At 45.3% G+C, this 13,832-nt stretch overlaps 1 protein-coding gene across 11 annotated transcripts in view; it reads left to right on the plus strand.

Moving 5' to 3' along the window:
• Map7 (microtubule-associated protein 7) overlaps window positions 1-13,832 on the plus strand; it is a 132,671-nt gene that overhangs the window by 82,989 nt on the left and 35,850 nt on the right. For all 11 annotated transcript variants that reach the window (NM_001198635.1, NM_008635.2, XM_006512582.3 and 8 more), the window contains exons 3-4: window positions 1,461-1,538; window positions 13,362-13,525. In NM_001198635.1, coding sequence (NP_001185564.1) covers window positions 1,461-1,538; window positions 13,362-13,525 — 242 coding nt within the window. The remainder of the gene's footprint in view (window positions 1-1,460; window positions 1,539-13,361; window positions 13,526-13,832) is intronic.

Here is a 13,832-nt window from a genome sequence, read left to right on the forward strand (position 1 = left end):
CACCACCTTCCCACAACAGTGCTTACTGGAGGTTTTTCTGTGCCTGGGACTGGAGAGGGTACCATGTAAGCAAACTCAAGTCCCTGTGCCCGTCCCTGTCCCCGTCCCCGTCCCCATGGAGCTTACTCTAGCGCACCTTTACTCCTCACATTCACGGACTACCCTATGAAAGTAACAGCTCCTTTGCTTCTGTTATTTGTTGTTATTGTGCTGGAGGTCAAAGCCAAGCAAGGCCTTGCTTTGTGCTGGGCAAGCAGTGTCCCACTAGCTACATCCCAGCTGAAGTGAAAAGTCTCTTCTATCAAATGTTGTTTTGATTTAAGTGATTTTAAAATGTTTGGAGGGTAGTTCAATGAGAGTCTCTAGATCAAGAGAATAACGTAGAGAGGCATTGCATCAATTCATGTGCCCTGGCAAGTGTGTACTTACATTCACTCATTCTCACACACACGAATGAGTGTACATGCATGTGCATGCATACGCGTGCACACAACGTACACACACACATAGCAACAATCCACTCCAAAGACATATTAACTTGTTCCTTCTGTGCTGATAAGGAGCAGCAGGAAAGGACTGAGCAATTTGTAACATACAGAAGTCCCAAGTCTGAGCTGAGACATTTCGGGCAATATTCCTCACTGTTGGTTAGCATGACATGGTGGCAAGCTTAGTTTAAGTTAAGTGGTGTGTTCCAAACCAAGGCTGCAGTGGGAGCAGATGATGCACAGCAGGGCATGCAGGGCCAAGAACTCCATGGTTCATCACTGACATGCAGTACATAGAACTCCATGGTTCATTTACATGTTTGATTTTGAGTTTTTAGTTGTGGTGACCCCAGAAACCTTGCCCTATTGCCCAATTTTCCATAACTCACACCTTCAGCTCCATGACCCCATACGAGGGTCACAGGCTCAGCGTGAGCAGCTCAGTACGACAAGTAAGAGGAATAGAAATTGATGTCTTCGAGACACAAACATCATCTGATGGAAATGTCTAAGACTTCGGAAGAACTACGCCTTTACTCGACTTGTTATTTTTATTCTTTGTTTTTTCTTGATGATACAGGGAACAAAAACCAAGGGCTCACATGTACTAGCCAAGCATCACCTCTGAGCTGTACTCTGCCTGTTCTCTAATGCTCTTATAATAGAAGAAAAACACTTGGGAGCTCTCAGAAAAGTCATAACAAAGCATACTACTGAGTGAGACACATACCAATTTCATAAGAATATTAATATTTCAGTCAAATTGTTAAAATGTTGTATATGCGTAGGGTCCCTACAGCTTGAGTGTAGGTGGTTGTGAACCACCTGATGACTGGCTGGGAGCCAATTGTGGGTCCTCTGCAAGAATAATTGTCTTAACCATTGCTTCAGCACCTTATTGATCAAATATTTTAAACAAAAGATATATACCAATGTAATTTAACTCTCCTCCTGCATTCTGTCTCATTTCAGATCCCCCACCTGTGCTACGGGTTGATGACCGGCAGCGGCTAGCCAGAGAACGCCGAGAGGAACGAGAAAAACAGCTAGGTAGTCCAAGCCCTGTGCGCCCGGCCACCATGTGTCTGGTCATTCAGGGACCGCCTTATTGAAAGGCTACTTTTTCTGCATGTAGCACAGAGACACTTAACACTGTGACACCTGCTGTCATGTGCCCTTGGGAAAGGCCAGCGGCTCCCGTGTTAAGCTGAGTCACAGGACCGGCTTACCAGGAAGTGGCAAGTGGTTTTCCTGTTCTAGAATCTTGGCTAGGGACACCAGTGCCACGCTGTCCTTATCCGCTGTCCTTTGTTTGTTTTCTTCAGAACTGACCTTGTATATTGAGCGATCTTATGGTTTCAATCCAACAACAGTGAAGCGAGAACTAGAAGAGAGTGAGGGTGAGAGTAGCTTAAATGTTCTCTATATGAAGTTGTCAAAAATAAAAGTAAAGCAAAAAATGGTTGTTGGATGTCAGTAGATGTTTTGTAACTAAGACAGGCTGGGGCCCGAGGTCTTTGCAGGAAGTATGGCCCATGCCTTGCTGAAGTTGCACAGTCTAGAAGAGCCAGTTCATCCTTGTCCAGCCTCTCTACCCTGTTTCTTTTATTGTTCCTGATCAAGAACCCAAGTATGTGGCACTAGAGGCCTGGTGACAGTTTTAGCACAGGCCTGTTTTTCTTCCTTGCTACAGTAGCATCATGACTTCATTTCGTTAGCAAGATGTCATTTTGTTTGTTGCTGTATTCTTTATTTTTGTTCATTTTTTTACTTAATTTTTTTCTTTGTGTGTGTATATGTGTTGAGTACATATGTGTGTGCATGTATGTATATATGTATGTATGTATGAATATGTGTCTGTGATTTATATATGTGAGTCCCTCCCCATGCCACAGTATGTGTTTGGAGGTCAGAGAACAAGTTTATGGAGTTGATTCACTGTTTCTACCATTATGTAGATTTTAAGAATCAAATTTAGGTCTTGAGGTCTTGCGAAATCACTTTATCCACCGAGCCATCTCTTGAGCCATTGTTGATTTTGCTTTTACTGACGTAGGGTCTTTATACCCAGGCTGGCCTCGAGCTTGGGATCATCTGTCTCCTTGGTGCTGGGAGTGCAGACTCGATGCTGCTGAGCTGTTTTAAACACATTCCCACACTAACTGGATGGGAAATACTTAAGCTCTGCTCTTTTCTGAGCCTGGTGTTTCCTCCTAGACCCAGTGACCCCTGCTTCTGCCAGGCTTCCTGCCGACAGGAAGTTCCTGGAAAGCACACTGGCTGGCTGTGGCCATCTGGCCTTGCCCTCCTCCTGTTGTGGGCTGCTCCCTAGTCATAATGTTGGTTAGAAAGGTGGCCAGCACTGAAGTATTCAAAATAAATAGGAAACCTTTGAAATATGCACAAGATAAGAACAAGAAATGGTTGGTTGTGTCAGCTGCTGCTGCGCTTTCAAACTTTGCCATGCAACACATGTGGAAATGTTTCATTTATTAGAAAACTTGAAAAAAGTAATGGCCAGCGATTGGGATTATCTTTTGTTGATGTAGGCTGAGACTGACATTTCGCCTGGTGGCGTGGTGGCTTGTGCTGGTGAGCAGATAGGCAGGGTCTATTATTTTCTATGTTAAGTGTCTGAGCTGAGCTTTAGTGGTCAGATTTTTGTATCGTGTGGATGTTCGTCCTCTATTATCCTTCAGTTTTTCATAGAAATCCATCCTAGTTCTTCCTGTATGAGACTGTTCTGTGGATTGGTTGGACAAAGGCATATGCTCTCTGAAAGCTTCTGTTTCAGTCTTCAAGCTTTATCAGCGGTGGTCTCCTCTGTCTCCTCCACCCAAGTCAGTTGAGGCTGCTCCTGAGGCTCACTCCCGACTGCTGCATGTCTTGTTGTCTGACTTTCAAAGTTTAATTTCAGAGGTTTTGTCGTTGTTTTGTTTGTTTTGCTTTGTTTTGTTTTTTCACCCAGGAGAGTCTTCTTTTCTTCGTCTGATCATTTGTTCTGACGCGCTCTGCTCCTTTGGGGTCTCTTGACAGTTCTTACTTCTGGTACTCCTAAGGCAGCAGGTGACTCCCTATTGTCTGAGACAAAACTTGTTTCTCGATTTAGGGTTTTTGGCATAGGTCTTTTCTCTGTATCTTAGGCTGGCCTCGAACCCACAGCCCTCCGAGTGCCAGGATCACAAGTGAGAGACCCCACACTCGGTTGTCAACTCAGCTTCTGTATAGATACATTGTCATCTGTCTCCAAAGCTGACTGGGCTTGGTAGCAGTGTCAGTAAGTGCCCTGCCTAGATGTCCTCCTCCTGTGCTTCCAGCCTGCAGGGTCTCCTGCTTGTTGGCAGGCCCTCACATCCTCTCAGAGCCACATTACACTGTGCTCGACAAGGCGGTCAACACCACCCAGTTAGATATGGCTACCATGTCACACCTCTGCGTCAGACCTCTTGGTGGCTTTCTGTCTCACCCAGTAGAAACCAGAATCCTGTGGTTTGCCTCCTGTCCCTTAAACTCAACAGTCATGTCCTTGAGTCAGAGCCTTACTAGTTGCTGTTGGCTTCACATGGAATACACAGTCTGAAAAACCCACAGAGCTCATATCTCCCTTCAAATTTTACTGAAGTATTGTCTCTTTAGTGGGGTATTTCCTGACCACCTTACTCAGATTTGCAACTCCTTCAATTTAGAACTCCTCCTTTCTCTCTAGTACTGCCAACATGTAAACAGGTATAAACCCAATTCATCCACCATTACATCAGGCTCCACTATGATACACATTCCACAAAAGAAAAGGGGTTGTACTTTTTTTTTTTTGTTCGATTTCTAAAGCCCACCGGAAAACCTAGAATAGCAGTGTGCATGGTGAATCCAACAACTAATTGTTTGTTGAATGTTAAGCCAATGTATGCATTTTAATGTAAGTAAGCACACCAGGTACTGCAGGCCAGTGTCGTTCTGATTATCACGCACTGCCCAGCCAGCGTTGTTCTGATTATCATCATGCAGTGCCCAGCCAGCGTTGTTCTGATTATCATCATGCAGTGCCCAGCCAGCGTTGTTCTGATTATCACGCAGTGCCTGTTTGACTGTAGTGCTGTCACATAGGTGCTGAGTTCTTAAAGCTTAACCAGAGGCTCAGAGAACAAGACAGATAATCTGTACAACAGCTGTACCTTGAATCTTATTGGCCTCCATGTGTGTTAATACTCCAGCAATATTTTGACAAAATTTAAGAGAATATTTAAGGAATATTTAAGGGATATTTAACAACAATAAAAAAATAGTCCTCCACATTTCAGGAGATTCAAATTTTCTCTTTTTTTGGAAATAATATCAATCTAAGAATACAGAAAATAATTTAAAAGTGTTGGGTTTACTTTTTCAAATGTTTTTGCATACTTTTGATAAACACCTATTTATTTAATCTTTTTCAAATACCAAATCTTGTGTTGTACACACATTTGTATTATTGTTATTGTTGTTGTTGATGATGGTTTCTACAGTGTCATTCATGATGTAGGTAAACAGTCTAGCACTGAGCTGCACCCCCAACCCTCTGAGACCAAATTCTTTGTGACTGTATTTCTATTCCCAGTAAGGGGTGTCTAGGCTTTTCTGGGTTCTATAACACCGTGGGAGAGGGATGTAGACAGCTTAGTGTGTAAAGGCACCTGACACCTGACACCTGACTGTGTGTGGTCGTGGCAAACATGTCCCACACATGCTTACACATACATGAACAGAGAAAGCAAAGTAAAAATGTAATTTAAATTTTTTAGCTAGGCAGTGGTGGCGCAAGCCTTTAATCCCAGCACTTGGGAGGCAGAGGCAGGCGGATTTCTGAGTTCGAGGCCAGCCTGGTCTACAGTGAGTTCCAGGACAGCCAGGGCTATACAGAGAAACCCTGTCTCAAAAAAAAAATTAGTGATGAAAGATTATTACAGTGCATTTGTGTGTGTATAAAATATTGATACAGATCTTGTTGACCTTCTAAATATTTAGCTTATGTTGGCTTTCATAGCTAAGTTTAAAACTGTTCTAGAGATTTATCAGAATGTGTTTTCAAAGTAACACAATAATATAAAAATGACTTTGGCCTTGGAACAAATTTCACTTAGCTGAGGTAATTATATAAGACTCTGCCCTTCCAGCCATAGCTTTACTTTGCCTTTTTCTCCATCCTAAGTCTAATGTGTTACCATATAATCGAGAGCAAAATCCTCATTTCAACCTGGTATAGGATGTTCATCTCAAATTAGTATTCATTAACAGACAACCAGTAATGGTGTGGCCCAAGCTAATGCTGTGTGTGAGGTCCCTTTTCATTTCACTTAACATCATTTGTTGAACAGCTTTCTTTTGAGCAAAGGTTTGGAAACTTTAGTCACCTAAAAAGGAGAGACAGAGGGCAGAAAGGGAAAGGAGGAGAGAAATGTGCCAGAGTCCAGAAAGCAATCCTCTGAGTAGTTAGTTTCTCAGCCAGACTGCAAGTGTGCAAGCTTAGCACCTCTGTGGCCAGTCGTAGCCCTGCACTCCCAACTCAGGCACTTGGTGCATCGCTCTACTGAAGTTCCTAGACCCTCGGGTCAGGAAGAGGCAGCTCTGGATGCAGTTGCCTCCTGTGAACACGGGCCTGGGCAGTTGTGTCGTGAGTCAGCCATTTGGAAGACCTGAATGCTTATTTATGGATGGTTTCGGTAAGCAGGGTCTGAATGAAGATCAGATGGATACTGTGGCAAACTCTTTATCTTTTTACTGCTAAGTTTACTTTGCCCTTAAGTGAGAAAATAAAGATCCTAACCCTGAACAGTAAGAATCCTGTGGGCATGATAAAGTCTAAGGGTGACACTGAGTAATGGGGACCTTCCCTATCTCTCCCCACGTGGAGGAGGAACATCAGTCACCAGGAGGAGTTCCAGCTCAGACATCTTAACAGAATGGCTCTTTGTGCTTCCAGAGTCGGACAATCCCGAGTCTAAACTCCAGCTCCAGCACTCACATGTCCTGAGTTGGAGAGCAAGTTACCTTGCTCCCTGTCTCTCAGGCCTGTACATGACTCGGGTCAGCATGAAGTATGAGCTGGGCCTCTTTCCAGGTGAAGGTAGCAATCCAGGAGCACGGCCTGTCAGGTGACTGAGTGCCTGGAACTCCAGGCCTGATGATTCTGGGGCGTGCTCCTAGGGAGGTCTCAGTGAGGCAGCTGTGACAAGACTCCACTGGTCAAGCTGGACTCCATTGATTGAGCAGCAGCTATATCTGATTAGAATTATGGGAACTTTATCTCTTCTAAGTTCTTGCTTTCTTATTTCAAGACCTCCTCCCCACACCTAAGGGGGTGCTACGGGGTTTCTGTATGTGTGAGTTTCTGTCCCAGCACCTCAGTTCCATTGGCCTTCAAGCACAGGGAAACAGGCAAAGTGGGAAGGCCTCTCAGACCAGAGACAGTGTGGGTGTCCTGCGAGGGCAGGTCAAACAGTTCTACATACTCTAATTACAGTTAAAGGGAAGACAGTGTTATCCCAGCTCTTGGGACACTGAGAGTAGAAGGTTTACCCAGAGTTCAAAACCAGCTTGGGCTACATAGTGACTTCCAGGCCTGCTTAAGCTGCAGAGTATGATTTCATCTCAAAGAATAAAATAAAATGTAACGTGGGAAAGCCTCAAATTACATTCATCAAGACAATGAAATGAAAGTCTTGATTGACAATCATTTACTCCTTAGCTCTCATTCCCTCCATCTCTTCCTCTTCTCCCTCCTCCTTCCTTCCTTCCATCCTCCCCTCCCTCCTGCCATCCCGCCCTTCTCTCCCTCCATTTTTCTCTCCCTCCTTCTCTCATAATTCCCTTCCTCCCTTCATTTTCCACCCACTCCCATGCTATGAATGGACCCCATGGCTTATTTTAACAAATCTAGTAAACACAGGCCAGAGCAGAGTAACCCTCGGGCCCCAGCAGTGGTAGCCCTCTGAATGGAGCTGGGGAACTCGCCTGCTTCTCAGGAAAAGCTTTGACAGAAGCAGCTTGACCAGCAGGCAGAAGGCGGTGTTGTGGACAGAGGCAGCAGCAGTAAAGGGACTGGGGTGGTCTAGGTGTGTGTTGATAAAGCTGCTTGGGATAAACAAATAGAGTAGGTGTGAAGATGTAAAGGACTAGACAGACTCAGATGCCAATGGAGCAGGAGAGAGAAAGCTGACAGCAGAGGGTTAGGGAAGGCACAGCTCAGTGCTCAGGAGTGACAGTGCCAAGCAGTGTCAAGCATCTGAAGGGCCCACAGAGGAGGGGCCTGTGCTTCCAGACCTTACTCACTGCTCCCAGTAGTCTGATGTGAGGAAAGACGACCCTGAGCAGGCTCTGCTTCAGGGTGGGAGAATGCGGGCAAAGCCCAGTGCTGCAGTCAGCCAAGTTAAAAGCCTGCTCTAGTTCTCTTGCTCCGTATGATCCTGGGAACACCAGCCCTGTCCCTGCTCTAGCTCTGCTCCGTATGTACGTTCTTGGGAACATCAGACCTCTCTGGATCTTGTTCCTCAGTTCAGCTCCAAGCCTGCTTTGTATAATGGTAATAGTTCTGCTTGCTACTTTTTTTATTTTCATTTCAAAACATGTCATGGGGTCTATTCATTATTCTCATGGCTCTGGTTGCTTCTTCCTTTCTATGGTGGAGCTCAGCTCCAGGGCCTCAGTGCTGGGCAAACGTGTCCGTGGAGACTGAGCTCTACTCTGAGCCTTTCAAACAGCGGACGTCTGATTACGTCTGGTAATCAAAACAAGCAACCTCAGTCTTACGATAGGATCGATACTGATTTTATTGCTGCCGTTTGGGAGAAAGGGTGGGGAAGATGGTAGGGGATAAAATGAGAGCTCAGTATGTAGAGCAGACTGGTCTCGAACTCCTGATACACTTGTTCAGCCTCCCGGGGACTGGGATTACAGACAGCATTGGCATGCCCAGATTCCTGTAGATTTTGAAAACCTCCCATCTCCTTTTTTTTTCTTTTATACGAAGGGGGTAGTGTATGTGGTCTGGAAGTGTGGGGGCTTGGTTTGATGCAAAGAAATGCTGTTCATTTCATAGTAGTAAACACTCTGGAAGGTCCGTGTGCTTTCTGTACTCTTAGCAGTTTTATTTTCACTTCAAAAGTCCTTAACTACTGCAACATTTACAGTTGTTGCCTAGGTTTCTCCCTCCCTTCCTCCCTCCCTCCCTCCCTCCCTCCCTGCCCTGTGTGTGTGTGTGTGTGTGTGTGTGTGTGTGTGTGTGTGTGTGTGTTTGTGTTGCTTAGGATCTGAATGTAGGGGCTCATACTCAAATTCTCACTCCAACCACATTAAATGAGAGAAGTATTTTCTACATGAGTGCTCTAAGTCCTGTAAAGTAACTTCACTCTCCATCCCTAGAGTATCTTACGTCTTCCCTCTCGCTTCCCACTTCTTAGAATCATGAGCTAAATTAAGCCACATCTCCTTCAAGCAGTTGATGGCATCCATGTGTTCTCCATTCTATTCCAGCAGGGAATCCCGTTCTCCACCTGTACATACATAAGCTTGCTCAGAAGGACCATGACGGGTGTAGGTGGGGTGTCCACCCCAGCCTGTGAGCAAGCTCACTCTTAGATATCTATCCTACCTGCATCTTCTGTTGGCTGACTGCTGTCTGTGGCAGTAGAACAGGAGTTACCAGGATTGACACACAGCCCATTATTCCGATTGCCGCCCCCACAGAAGAGCATGGCACTGGACCAAGTGTTGTAAATGTTACATGAGCTCATCAACAGTCCTGACCGGAAGTCGGTACTGTAGTGATTTCAAGAAGAGAGCCTCACACAGCATTACTTGTCTTCTGGTCCATAGCTATTCAGTGGCAGGATATGGGTAGGCTCAAGTTCCTGCGCACCTTGTGTGTCTACCCCAGTACCGATTTTTCATTCTAAATTCTCTTTAACAAACAGGCACTGTGGGTTTCTAGATAGACTCCAGCCTGATAGCACATTTCCATGTTGTATAACACCAAAATCTTGCTACCGTTACTGTGCCATGAAAACATCCCGGTTACAGATGAGACTGAAGTCAGTCTTGCTCATGTTCTTATTACTGAAGCTTAGGGAGTGTCGTCCATTTCCTTTTTAAGAACCGAAGACCTAGGCATGAATTAACTTTAACGGATGAAGGTTAGCATTCCCAGTGTTTCGTGGTTTGTCTGGACACGCTCTTCTCTTACATAGGTGCATCTTGATGAAATTAAATGACTGTTGAGTACTTAAAGATGGAACCAGCTTTCTGGACACTCACTGCCCTCCTGGGCACTGCCCTCACAGAATTCCATGGGCTGGGTGGCTTCAGCGTCAGAATTACATTTTCTCACAGTTTGGAGTCAGGGAAGCCTCAGACCAGCGTCTCATGCCTGCTTAGGGCGCTCTCCTCAGAGCACCGGCATCCAGAGAAAACAAAAAATGGCTCAGCAGATAACCACACTTGCTGCAAGCCAGGAGACCTGTGCCTAATTCCACGTAGCCAAGTAAAGATGGAAGGAAAGAACCGGCTTCACAAAGTTGGTTTTTGATCTCCATATGTGCACTGTTACATAACATCACACACACACAGTGCCAGAGGGGGAAAGAGAGCACACGCCGTGTGTCTTCTTAAAAACAAACCCACAGATTCTATCAGATGGGCCTCCCTAGGGACCCATTTGATATTTCTCTTATGTTTATAGATTGGCTTCTTGAAAACAAGGTCTTCTGCGTAGCCCAGTGCCCTGGAACAGTGGACTTCCCTACCTTCGCCTCAATGCTGAGGTTGTAGGCATGCACCACTGTGCCCAGCCACTTCCGTCTTAATTACCTTCGACAGGACTTGCCTCCCAATACAGTCATGGGGATTAGAGCTTTAACATGGGAGTTTGGAATTAGGGGACACAATTCAGTCTATAGCAACTTCTGGTTTTTTTTTTTTTCAGTTTGTTTTATGTTCAGAATTCTTACTGAAAAAAATGTTCAGCCTCAAAACTATAGGTTAATACTTTATTTTACTAACGTTCATAAGTAAACTCTCAATTCTTAAAATAGTTTAAAAGGCTGCAGGAACCATGCTGAGCAGCTCATCCAAGGGCTCCAGCAGGTGCTGCAATGACCAGGAAGTAGTGTTTGGTTTCCAACATTGTTTGCCTAGTCTCGCTGTGACCGTTTACAGACAATTGTTGTACTTTGGGGGGGGGGGGCGTGCAATAGAATCTCCATGACCTGTTAGAGGCAGGAGTAGAAGCAGGGCTGTAGCTCCTGGGGGCCATGCTGACCTACTGTGAGCGTGCAAGGCTGCAGGTCACCCCAGGACCCCCAAATGTTCTCAAAGAAAAGGTCTTCAAGGGATTATTTGTTGTAAAATTAATCACTTAGATGACAATGTACATCTACGTCCAGCCTTTAATTTTTTAGTTACGATGTTGGTGACAAAGGTGGAAGTTGTGGACAAATTTTCCTAAGTCCAAAGAACTGTGTACTACTTGAAGTATAATTATGGTTTAGTCCTTGTAATTGCGTAAAAGCCCCTATGTTTCCCCACAACTTGCTCTGATAGAACTCATTCCAGGTAGCTTACCCAAGATTGGGTGGACCAGTCAGTAGTTCACAGTGAACCAGGAAGTAATTCTTAAGATGCTTTTCACAGTGAACTAGGAAGTAATTAATTATTAAGATGTTTGGATGTGTTCAAGTGGTTGAAACTTACTCTGGGAGACGGGGAACAACCTTTGCTACATAGAAAACAGAGCTTAGGAAATGCTAAAGTGTTAGCTGTCAGGTTAACTGCAGGAGACCAGTGTAGCAGGTCTCTTCACATACCAGTGGACCACTTAGCTTAGATCTACCTGCAGGTTTATTAGAAATGGAAATTACTTGTCCTCAACACCACAAAAAATAAAAAACAAGTGTCCTTTTGTTGTTAGAAACCAGAACATGAGGATTGGAGCCCATGGATTTGATTCTTTCTAACTGGATGCTTTTGCCCTTATAACCCGCAGACTTCCAAAGGTTATGGTGATATGCTTGCCAGACGTGAGGTCACTGCCTTCAAAAGTGGATTCGCTGGAGACTGAGCAAGAGTAGAGAGGGAACGCAGAGCAAAGAGGGCGGGCTAACTGGAGTAGCTCTGTTGCGAACAGGGCGAGGAGAGCAAGCAGGAACTTAGCAGGCAGAGGAGTCTTCATCCAAAGAAACAATTAGTCACAAATGTTTACTGCATTCCATTGCTGCATTGAAATGCTGGGATCAAGCCTAGGGCCTCCCAGATGCTATTCCCACTGAGCCTCTCCCTAAGAGCTGCCACTATAGGGCCAGATATAGTGGTGCACACCTTTAATCTCAGCAACTGGGAAGCAAAGATAGTCAGATTTCTGAGTTTGATGCCAGCTTGGTCTACAAAACAAGTTCTGGATAGGTAAACTTACACAGAGAAGCCCTGTCTTGAAGAAGAAGAAGAAAAAAAAAAAAGGGCGGGGGAGGAATAGACCACTCTAATGTATGTTTCTGTGTGTCATTAAAAGCTTGCCAATAAGGTACCTATGTAGAAAATCCAACTTTATGTACACGAGTTTATCTAGCTGTCAGAATTCTGTGCTCCTGTTAAGTTTCAAGATGGCCTCTGACTATGGCTTTAGTCATTCAGAGCATGCTTTATAGAACACAATAGTAGGTGCTCTTCCTTTTTTTTTTTTTCCAGTTTTTAACATGAGCCTGGGAGTCTCTCTGGGGCCGTAGGTAGGAGCTTTGGAAACTAGCTTCCTCGAGTTTGATCAGATGACTGAAGTCCAAGTGGATGTGGTGGAGGCTAGGTATGGCCCTGCAGCAGAGCTGTGGGGAAGCCTGCCACCCCAGCTCTCCTCCTCTCTGCCCTGGATGGCTCAAGGCAGCCTCACCTTGAACTGACCTTGTCCTTTCACCAACAGCAAGCCAGTTCAGCTCTTTGAGAAGGTTTATGTCCTCAGATACTAACTTTGAGAAATAGCTAATGCTGCAGAATTGCAAATGACATTGACCCTAGTGTAGTAGCACACACCTACAATGGTGGTACAGGCAGGACTAGGAATTCAACAGTTATCCTAAAATACATAACAAGTTCAAGGGCTACATAAGATTCTGTCTCAAAAATCTAAAGTTTTTTTGGTCCAAATTTTGGACATTCTCACATACAGTGTTAATAATACATGGATTTTTAGTTATCATGGTCGGAGGAAACCTCATATGTTAAAGTAGCTGTGAGGACAAGTTTACTTCCTGAGATGGGAAAGGAACATATAAAGGAGAGAAAGGTCTTCCATCATTGAGCAATTGTTCTTGGTTCTTTATGTGTATTTGTATGTGTATGTGGGTATGTTTGGAGGTGCATGTTGTACTTGCGGGTGTGCATGCACATACACAGATGCACGTGGAAGCCAGAGGTGTGTGTGAGGTGTCACTTCTTAGAAGCCATCTACCGTGCTTTTGAGACACGGCTCTCATTATGATCTTGCCAATTAAGCTAGCTGGCCAGTTGGTGTAGGGTTCTGCCTGTTGCTGCCTCTGCCTCCCAAGTTGGATGCTGGGGAAGGAACTCGGGTCCTCATGCTTGCGTTGGCGAGTGCTTTTACACGCTGGGCCATGTCACTTTTTAAAAAGAGATTATGGAACTGTTGATTCCGGAGCTTAAGGGCATGCAGGCTGTGCCCCCAGAGAGCTAGCTATACACGTTCCTAAAGAGCAGAATCCAGGGCAACCTCCTTGGCATAGTGAGAAAAGCAAAGGCTGTGCCAGATTGTACGTGCTCACAGAGCTGGGTTCACTCACCAGCACCAGCCATTCAAGTTCTAAGCTGCCATGTGTTGGATCTCCCTGTTTTTCCCCAAAGCTGCACGAGAAACCGTCTGGCTAGAGAGAGAAGAACGAGCCCGGCAGCACTATGAGAGACATCTGGAGGCGAGGAAGAAGAAGCTGGAGGACCAACGGCTGAAGGAGGAGCGGAGGAGGGCTGCGGTGGAGGAGAAGCGGAGGCAGAGGCTGGAGGAGGACAAGGTGTGGGGAGGGGCTCCCCTGTTCCACCCTGCCAGGTGCAGACAGATGCAGGTGTTGGGGGGGGGCTGGGGGGGTAGAAGCCGGCTGGCTGTTGATAGTGTTGCTGCTGGAGCATTGGGTTCTCGTCTTTCTCGTGGAAACAATGCACATCACTGCTTTATTCAGCCATTCCGAAGTGCTAATATCACCCAGCGGGCTTCCATAGGGTATTGCCATATGCAGATATTTCCATGTAGGTAAATATTTACACATATGCACTTCATTTGCACTTGACCCTTAAATAAGTGTTATCTAAGGTTTTAGAGAT

This window comes from Mus musculus, chromosome 10, assembly GCF_000001635.26.
Source record: "Mus musculus strain C57BL/6J chromosome 10, GRCm38.p6 C57BL/6J".
In the NCBI taxonomy this organism is placed as follows: domain Eukaryota; kingdom Metazoa; phylum Chordata; class Mammalia; order Rodentia; family Muridae; genus Mus; species Mus musculus.